The sequence below is a fragment of the Stomoxys calcitrans genome, chromosome 1 (assembly GCF_963082655.1).
Source record: "Stomoxys calcitrans chromosome 1, idStoCalc2.1, whole genome shotgun sequence".
NCBI lineage: Eukaryota > Metazoa > Arthropoda > Insecta > Diptera > Muscidae > Stomoxys > Stomoxys calcitrans.
Window position 1 is genome coordinate 21,380,299 of NC_081552.1, and position 10,458 is coordinate 21,390,756.

Below are 10,458 nucleotides of genomic sequence, written 5' to 3' on the forward strand. Positions count from 1 at the left end.
GAACAATGCTGCGAATTACCGGCCAATTCGATATGCTCCGCGCTCTCCAAGATTATGGAGAGTATGGTTAACCATCATCTTGTCAGATACTTAGAGTCCAATGGCCTTCTTAGCGACAGACAGTATGGGTTCCGCAGAAATCGCTTTACGGGAGACCTAATGGCATTTTTGTCGGAACGATGGAGTCGCTCTATCCACCAGTGAGAGTAAGGTCGTGGCTCTGGATATCTCCAAGGCATTTGATAGGGTCTGGCACGGTGGACTTTGTCACTTTAGGAGTCGGTAATAACTTCGTTCGATTTATATCGAACTTTCTCAGAGATTGTACTATACGAGTTGTTGTAGATGGGTTCTCATTAGATGAGTATACATTGACCGCAGGTATGCCACAAGGTTCTGTCCTTTCCCCTTCCCTTTTTCTAAGTTTCATTGACGATCTATTGGGTCAGACTTCGAATCCAGTCTACTCATTTGCCGATGACAGTAGTCTGTGTCATTCATATTCATTCGACGAAGGCGCATTATGGATGATACGCTCTCCCAGGATTTGTTGCCCATTTTCGAGTGGGGTAGAATGAACAGAGTAGGCTTTAACGCACAGAAGACGCAGTGCTGTTTCTTGTCTCACTAACGATTCACTGACCCACTTCAATTGTCGATATCTATCGACGGTATAGATATTGAACAGTCAGATTCTCTTGATGTTCTGGGCATGAAGATACAAGTGTTTTGGCTTTCTTAAGCGGTGCAAGAAATATTTCACCTCTTCTGATCTTCTCAATATCTATACTACCTACATCAGGCCGAGGATGGAATATAACTCTCATATATGGGCAGGAGTTCCAAAATCATCCTTGGAGCTACTTGACCGGGTTCAACGGAGAGCGATGGTGTTGATTGGGGACAGTAGGGTATCCAACTCTATTGCTTCTCTTGAATATCTTCGGAATGTGGGTAGCGTTGTATTGCTCTATCTTTATTTTCATGGCAGTGCATCGCACTCGACTTAAAGGTTCATCTCAGGTATTCGATCGGAAACCTCTTTCCACGGTATAATCGTCGCCTCGATTATACCGCGATGGTATGAGCTGATCCCATCCTCAATACATTCTCCCATTGTCTTAAGTCTCATAGTCGCAGTGGCTGCCTCACACTTAATCTGTATGTCAGTGGGTCGGATATCTAGAATAGTTTCCAGTGCCCTAGTGGGCGCGGTCATCATCGCTCCCGTTGTATGGTCGCAGTTTTTCTCCATAGCAGTCCACCAAACTGCTAAGGCGTAAGTAAGTGTTGGTCTAATCACGCTCCTGTAGAGCCAGTGGACTATCCTCGGATATAAGCTCCATTTTAAGTCTTCATAGGCCCAACATCTGTGAGCCTTCTCAGTACGCTCTTGAATGTGACACTTCCAATTCAGTTTCCTGTCCAAGATCACACCTAAGTATTTGACCTTGTCAGATATTGAAATCGTCTTTTTGAGGATACGTGGTGCGTTTAATTAGCCCACCTTCGTCTTCCTCGTGAAGAGTCATATTTCAGTCTTCTCTGGGTTAACATTGAGACCTCTGGGGGTAGCCCAGTCTTCAAGGTAAGTTGATGCTCGATATGACAAGGCGAGTTATTGGCGCTTTAAATAACCATATGTTTATTTTCCATATATATTTACATATATACTCCGCTGCCACTGAGTGTGCAGATTCGTTTCGTTTTTTTTATTTAAGTGTCATGTAGATGTAGTAGTATTTATTTTAACAGACCTCTAGCTCTGTAGACATCTTTCAAGGTTTTGTCTCACTCATTCTCATTGGGTGTCCACGTTACCAACCCCATCATTTAACATGTAGCTTATATACAACAACATTGTGTATTAGAACAAGACATGTATAGTTCTAAAATTTAAAATGTTAACCATTCGTTAAACATGTACTGTAATGAAATTGAAAGAAGTTCTCACAATAAACCATACTTACTTACTTAAACCCTGTTTACACTGCTCATGAAATCCTGATGTAAGGCTCTCGTCAGCTGATTTTATAAAGGAAAAACAGATGATCGAGTCGTTAAATCCGGATTTAAAGAGCAGTGTAAACGGGGTTTTAAACACAATACAATAAGGTAAATTTCGCAATCAAGTAATAAATAATTTTCATATTAATGAAGTCAGTACTAGGCCGAAAAGACGAAATGAACTTGTTCACAACACTAATCGAATCATGTGATACCTCCCTATATTGACAGGCCATAGTTTATAATATACTGTAATTGAGTTTTAAGAGCATTGCATACTGGTTAAAATCAGCTGACTGGCGACAACAGTTTAAAATTTTGCAACACTGGTAGCAAGTTTTTGTTTTTGGATGCAAAAATAGAAATTAAATGTATTGTTTATAATAAAAAAATAATGAGTTTCAATTAAAGAAATGTTATTTAAATATTGGTGAGTGAAAAAATGTGTATTGCCTTTGGTTTTAAAAGCATTTTGTATTGAATAGACACCGCCTGTTGATCTTACCGGCCGGCAAGGGGTAGACCTTTGAACCTATCCTTGCTGTTATCTTGGTACATATTGTTTTTATTGTACCGGCCTTGGGATTAACAAGTTAGATCTAACACACTCCGTACTGGCGTCAGTCTTATTAATCAGCCAGCATTTGTTTCTTTATAGGATGCAATTGACGACACTAATGAAACTATTGTAGTTTCCACCTACAAATAAAATATGACTGAGGAGAAAATTGTGTTAACATTGTTAAATGGCACTGGTTATGTCTTTGAAGTAGAAGGTAAGTTTCCTTTTTAAGTCTAAATAAAGTAACTCACATTCAATAACGCATTCAGATTATATGAAATTAAGAAGGGATCACCATGTTGTCGGAGCTTTGGTGGGGACATGTGCGACAAGAGGGTGGTCTGCAAATGATAGCGGTAAGTCAGTGTTTAATCTAATTGGTGTTACAGTTTCATACAACTTATTTCTCTTTTTTTATAGCTATGCCTGTGGAATTGACCATTTGGGAAACTCGTTTATTGCTCGAAAAGAATTTGGCGATATTAGTATCCAAAAAAGATAACTTACTAGGAGAAGAGAATGAGCAAGAACTAATGGAACGCCAGGAACGCTTCGAACAACGCATCAACAATCAAGAAGAATCTTTAAAAGACGAAAAACTAAAAGAGTCTGAACGCAATATAGACAAAATTGTAGCGGGGAAACGAAAAAAACTACTGAAGCAGGGCGTAAAAGAAGAAGGTGAGATTTGAAAATAAACTTAAGTCAGCAAGCTTTTGCTTCAAAATCTTTTATTTAAAAATGGTAATGATCTCTTAGGGGTATAGCTAAAACTATCAGAAGTCGTAAAAGAGTATTCTAGAAAAAATTTTGCGATTAGCGAACATAGCACCAGATTAAATAAAAAATTTTTTAAAACAATAGTGTATTTTTAACTGTAATATGTTATTTATTTCAGTTCACCAATTTGAATTTGAAACAGCGTGTTAAGTTCGGCCAGGCCGAATCTTGATAATAATACCCTTCACCATGGATAGCATTTGTCGAGTTTTCTGCGCGGTATCTCTTTTTAAGCAAACAAAAAATAATGAATAAGAACTGTTATGCTATATCAAGTCCGATATTCCAGTTCATCGGATAAGAATTGCGCCTTGAAGGGACTCAAGAAGGAAAATCGGGAGGTTTATATGGGAGCTGTATCAAGCAAAAGATCGATTCAGACCATATTGGACATGCATGTTGAAGGTCATGGGAAAAGCCGTTGCATAAAATTTCTGCCAAATCGGATGAAAATTGCGCGCTCTATAGGCTCAAGAAGTCAAGATCCCAGATCGGTTTAAATGGCAGCTATATCAGGTTATACACCGATTTGCGCAATGATAAGCACAGTTGTTGGAAGTCATAACAAAACACCTCATGCAAAATTTCAGCCAAATCGGATAAGAATTGCGCACTCTAAAAGCTGAAGAAGTCAAGACCCAAGTTCGGTTTATATGGGAGCTATATCAGGTTATGAACCGATTTTAACCAGTTGTTGGAAGTGATACCAAAACACCACGTGCAAAATTTCAGTCAAATCGGACGAGAACTGCGCCCTCTAGAGGCTCAAGAAATCTATACGGCAGCTATATCAAAACATGGACCGATTTGGCCCATTTACAATGCCAACCGACCTACACATATAAAAAGTATTTTTGCAAAATTTCAAACGCATAGCTTTACTTCTTTAAAAGTAAGCGTGCTTTCGACAGACAGACGGACGGACATGGCTAGATCGACTTTAGAAGTCATGACGATCAAGAATATATACTTTATGGGGTCTTAGACGCATATTTCGTGGATTACAAACAGAATGGCGAAATTAATAATTAAATATAATAAAATTTATGCTCACTGACTATATGCGAAACAAATCAAAGTCTAGGAAATGTGCTAATTCACCAAGTTTCTTCTTTTTACTCTTACAGATATTACATTAGACCCAAAAGAAATTTTGGGAGAAATTCGAAAAAGTTTAAAATTTGATCGCAAAAATGCTTTGCTAGATATTCCCTGTGCACATCCAGAAATGCATGGTAAGTTTTTAAATTATTTAAATTTATTTATCCCTTAAATACACATTTTTTCCTTATTTCAGATGCTTTCAAAGTTAATTTTGAACAATCTGATACCTCCCTAAAATATTTGGTTTTCCGTGACTTGTGGTCACGAGGAAAATTTGTAACATGTGGTGATGCTTTTGGTGCTGATTTTCTTATTTATCCTGGTGATCCCTTACAATATCATGCTTCTCATGTCGTTATCCTACTAGAAAATGCAAAAATTAAGGCTTTGGATTTAGTGGCCAATGTACGTCTATCGGTGATGGTCAATAAATTATGTCTTATGGCATACTTTGTAAACGACGAAGAATGTGGTGAGGCTGGGCAACGTAAAATTGCATATCATACTATAACTTGGGAAGGCGATAAGGATAAAGAAAGAAGAACAGCAACAATGTCTAGCAACCAAACTTGAGCGGATTTCAAATAAATGTAAAAAGAATTTAGTATGTGATTTCTCCAAAATATTTTTATTCAATAGAAATGATGCAAGAAGGTAAAGCCAAATAAAAAGAAAAAAGGAAGCAAGCTGCGACAATTTCCAACTTTAAATTAAACTAATAAGGAATCGGAGGCTATTTAACAGAAAGTACATCCAAATTAAAAGAAAAACAGGAAGCAAATTACAACAACATACAAATTAAAACACATTTGGATTCTGAAAATGAGAAACAGGTTTCTATAAATATTCTATTACTCAAATTTTTACATGGAGTAACACGATTTTGAAAATTTTACCTGTAGTTGCCAAATGAAAGTTCATTTTAATGTCCTGACAAAAAAAAAAATATTTCATTAACTGCACCGTATTAGGTATTTTTTCCTTGTCCTATAAACATTTTTATTTTCCATTTGCAACTAATGAAATTTCTTCGGTTCGGCATACAGCTAAAAATTTCTTGAGTTAAATGGGACTGTATTTGGATAAACGACCTTAGTAGATTAACTGTTGGACATATACACCCACCACCACACCCACCAAAATGTTCATGATATTAATGATTTTGTCATAACATTTATGAAAAAATTTTGAAATGCGTCCCAATGAAACATTTCATAACATTTATGAAACACGTTTCATAAATATCAATTCAATGAAACATCTCCTAATATTTATGAAAATCAATCATGCAGTTTATGAAAAGTTGTCATAAATGTTATGGAAATTTTTCATAACATTTAAAAAAAAAATCATAAGATTTATAATAATGTTTTTTATATTCATGAAAACCTGTTCTGCTGATTATAAATGTTCATCACAATTATAGAAGAGGAAAATGAAACCAAAATCATGGATATTTATTTAAATTTGTTGAGATAGAATTTATACATACTCGCCTTGTCATATCGAGCATCATAGACACTCAGTATTTGTGCAAGGGCCGTTGCCGCCCGGCCTCTCATTGAGACACTTCGCCCGATACCGCTGATTGTCCGCGACTGCCATTGCAGCTACTCCGTATGGAGCATTCCACTATCCGCAATCTGTGTAAACTCCTCGTCATAGCAATGAACACCACACAGATTCCAGGCTGTGTGGTGCATACAGCTATCCAGTGCCGGCATGATGTGCTATGTATGTGTGTACGTATGTTCTGTAGTAGGTTTTATATGCAAATATGATCCTGGCGAATCAGAAATCGCGGTATAGAAAGCCTCATATGCTTTTAAGCAACATCACATATTTTGCCTTACTTTTGAAAGTTCTGTATTTGAATCGTATTAATAGTGAAAACTCATCTATGCATGTTTCTCTTTCAAGACGAGCACAATGATCGGAGATGCAAATGGAAAAGGAATGCCAAAGATAGCAACACAAACCAACCACTATGGGATTATTCCTCTAGAAGATTTTGTCAAAATTTTATTTCAACAGAAAATTTTGTCAAAATTTTATTTCTATAGAAAATTTTGTAAAAATTTTATTTCTATAGAAAATTTTGTCAAAATTTTATTTCTATAGAAAATTTTGTCAAAATTTTATTTCTTAGAAAATTTTGTCAAAATTTTATTTCTATAGAAAATTTTGTCAAAATTTTATTTCTATAGAAAATTTTGTCAAAATTTTATTTCTATAGAAAATTTTGTCAAAATTTTATTTCTATAGAAAATTTTGTCAAAATTTTATTTCTATAGAAAATTTTGTCAAAATTTTATTTCTATAGAAAATTTTGTCAAAATTTTATTTCTATGGAAAATTTTGTCAAAATTTTATTTCTATAGAAAATTTTGTCAAAATTTTATTTCTATAGAAAATTTTGTCAAAATTTTATTTCTATAGGAAATTTTGTCAAAATTTTATTTCTATAGGAAATTTTCTCAAAATTTTATTTCTATAGAAAATTTTGTCAAAATTTTATTTCTATAGAAAATTTTGTCAAAATTTTATTTCTATAGAGAATTTTGTCAAACTTTATTTCTATAGAAAATTTTGTCAAAATTTTATTTCTATAGAAAATTTTGTCAAAATTTTATTTCTATAGAAAATTTTGTCAAAATTTTATTTCTATAGAAAATTTTGTCAAAATTTTATTTCTATAGAAAATTTTGTCAAAATTTTATTTCTATAGAAAATTTTGTCAAAATTTTATTTCTATAGAAAATTTTGTAAAAATTTTATTTCTATAGAAAATTTTGTCAAAATTTTATTTCTATAGAAAATTTTGTCAAAATTTTATTTCTATAGAAAATTTTGTCAAAATTTTATTTCTATAGAAAATTTTGTAAAAATTTTATTTCTATAGAAAATTTTGTCAAAATTTTATTTCTATAGAAAATTTTGTCAAAATTTTATTTCTATAGAAAATTTTGTCAAAATTTTATTTCTATAGAAAATTTTGTCAAAATTTTATTTCTATAGAAAATTTTGTCAAAATTTTATTTCTATAGAAAATTTTGTCAAAATTTTATTTCTATAAAAAATTTTGTCAAAATTTTATTTCTATAGAAAATTTTGTCAAAATTTTATTTCTATAGAAAATTTTGTCAAAATTTTATTTCTATAGAAAATTTTGTCAAAATGTTATTTCTATAGAAAATTTTGTCAAAATTTTATTTCTATAGAAAATTTTGTCAAAATTTTATTTCTATAGAAAATTTTGTCAAAATTTTATTTCTATAGAAAATTTTGTCAAAATTTTATTTCTATAGAAAATTTTGTCAAAATTTTATTTCTATAGAAAATTTTGTCAAAATTTTATTTCTATAGAAAATTTTGTCAAAATTTTATTTCTATAGAAAATTTTGTCAAAATTTTATTTCTATAGAAAATTTTGTCAAAATTTTATTTCTATAGAAAATTTTGTCAAAATTTTATTTCTATAGAAAATTTTGTCAAAATTTTATTTCTATAGAAAATTTTGTCAAAATTTTATTTCTATAGAAAATTTTGTCAAAATTTTATTTCTATAAAAAATTTTGTCAAAATTTTATTTCTATAGAAAATTTTGTCAAAATTTTATTTCTATAGAAAATTTTGTCAAAATTTTATTTCTATAGAAAATTTTGTCAAAATTTTATTTCTATAGAAAATTTTGTCAAAATTTTATTTCTATAGAAAATTTTGTCAAAATTTTATTTCTATAGAAAATTTTGTCAAAATTTTATTTCTATAGAAAATTTTGTCAAAATTTTATTTCTATAGAAAATTTTGTCAACATTTTATTTCTATAGAAAATTTTGTCAAAATTTTATTTCTATAGAAAATTTTGTCAAAATTTTATTTCTATAGAAAATTTTGTCAAAATTTTATTTCTATAGAAAATTTTGTCAACATTTTATTTCTATAGAAAATTTTGTCAAAATTTTATTTCTATAGAAAATTTTGTCAAAATTTTATTTCTATAGAAAATTTTGTCAAAATTTTATTTCTGTAGAAAAACTAAGCCTCATTTATAGTCTACTAACTATCTTTAGTTCAAGTTTATCAGGTTTTGTAAACCCTGAATCGTCGCCCATTTGGTTTGTGGTTTAATGAAATCTTCCTCCTTAGTAAGCTTTGAAAAATGATTCTTTTTTTATTCCAAATAGACACAAAATTAAATAGTGAAGATCATAAACTTTAGCACAAGCAATTTTAAAAACGGTAGCCAACAAACCACTTAAGAGCTAATTTTTTAGCTTTGACCCTCGTCTCCCCGCCGCGACTATATAAAATTCCATGATGTGTGTTGTGCAGTTGTCAGCACATGGTGCAAATATTTTATTAATCACCATCATTTGTTGTGTTTGGCCTTCTACGATGTGTGGCTGCTTGAAGAGATGTACACAGAGTTGAATAGTTTGCCAATTTCACTACTCTCCTTTCTATTCTTTAATGACCATTTCTTTGGCAGAAGTCTGCCTTAAAGGCATTTAAGTGAGTTACAGTCATAGGAGTTGCTTGCAACCTGATCATTACCAAATGATTATGGGGTATTTTTTCTTCTATCTTGGTTAGCATTTAGAAGAGATAAAAGCTAGAGATTGTAGTTTGTTGCCATTAATGACAGGCTGTGATTTTTCACAAGAATGATGGCAAGTATAAGTGTTTCATAAGGATGCACTTCATTGGCGTAGCTAGGGGGGGTCCTGGGGCGGGCTTAGCCATCCCCAGAGAATAAACCTATATTTTTATACCCTCCACCATAGAATGGGGGTATACTAATTTCGTCACTCTATTTGTAACTCCTCGAAATATTTGTCTCAGATCCCATAAAGTATATATAAAGGGTGATTTTTTTGAGGTTAGGATTTTCATGCATTAGTATTTGACAGATCACGTGGGATTTCAGACATGGTGTCAAAGAGAAAGATGCTCAGTATGCTTTGACATTTCATCATGAATAGACTTACTAACGAGCAACGCTTGCAAATCATTGAATTTTATTACCAAAATCAGTGTTCGGTTCGAAATGTGTTCAAATTTTGACAAATTTTGTTCAGCGATGAGGCTCATTTCTGGTTGAATGGCTACGTAAATAAGCAAAATTGCCGCATTTGGAGTGAAGAGCAACCAGAAGCCGTTCAAGAACTGCCCATGCATCCCGAAAAATGCACTGTTTGGTGTGGTTTGTACGCTGGTGGAATCATTGGACCGTATTTTTTCAAAGATGCTGTTGGACGCAACGTTACGGTGAATGAACACATTTCGAACCGAACACTGATTTTGGTAATAAAATTCAATGATTTGCAAGCGTTGCTCGTTAGTAAGTCTATTCATGATGAAATGTCAAAGCATACTGAGCATCTTTCTCTTTGACACCATGTCTGAAATCCCACGTGATCTGTCAAATACTAATGCATGAAAATCCTAACCTCAAAAAAATCACCCTTTATTATTGATCGTCATGACATTTTAAGTCGTTTTAGCCATGTCCGTCCGTCGACACGTTAACTTTCTAAGGAGTAAAGCTAGCCGTTTAAAATTTTGCAAAAATACTTCTTATAGATGTAGGTCGTTTGGGGTTGTAAATGGGCCATATCGGTATATGCTTTGATATAGCTGTCATATAAACCGATCTTGTATCTTGACTTCTTGAGCCACTAGAGGACGCACTTTTTATGGAGGAGTTTTGTTATGATTTCCAACAATTGTGCCAAGTATGGTCGAAATCGGTCCATAACCTGATATACCCGCCATATAAACCGATCTTGAATTTTGACTTCTTGAGCCACTAGATGACTCAATTCTTATCCGATTTGGCTGAGGTGTTTTGTTATGATTTCCAACAGCTGTGCCAAGTATGGGTGAAATCGGCCCATAACCTGACATAGCATGTCATATAAACCGATCTGGGGTCTTGACTTCTTGAGCATTTAGAGGGCGCAAATCCTATCCGATTTCGCTGAATTTCGCATGACATGTTA

At 32.8% G+C, this 10,458-nt stretch overlaps 1 protein-coding gene across 2 annotated transcripts; it reads left to right on the forward strand.

Moving 5' to 3' along the window:
- The first annotated feature begins 1,519 nt into the window (after positions 1 to 1,519).
- LOC106086949 (uncharacterized) lies at positions 1,520 to 5,078 on the forward strand. 2 transcript variants are annotated; one of them, XM_059360077.1, is made up of 6 exons: positions 1,520 to 1,588; positions 2,666 to 2,783; positions 2,839 to 2,925; positions 2,990 to 3,250; positions 4,477 to 4,584; positions 4,647 to 5,078. In XM_059360077.1, exons 2-6 carry the CDS (start codon positions 2,720 to 2,722, stop codon positions 5,024 to 5,026), a joined length of 900 nt encoding a protein of 299 aa, XP_059216060.1. In that variant the 5' UTR covers positions 1,520 to 1,588; positions 2,666 to 2,719; the 3' UTR covers positions 5,027 to 5,078. The 2 variants fall into 2 exon arrangements, with proteins under 2 accessions (XP_059216060.1, XP_013107235.2); XM_013251781.2 differs by lacking the exon at positions 1,520 to 1,588 and having other exon boundaries at positions 2,707 to 2,783; positions 2,855 to 2,925.
- Positions 5,079 to 10,458: the final 5,380 nt, after the last annotated feature.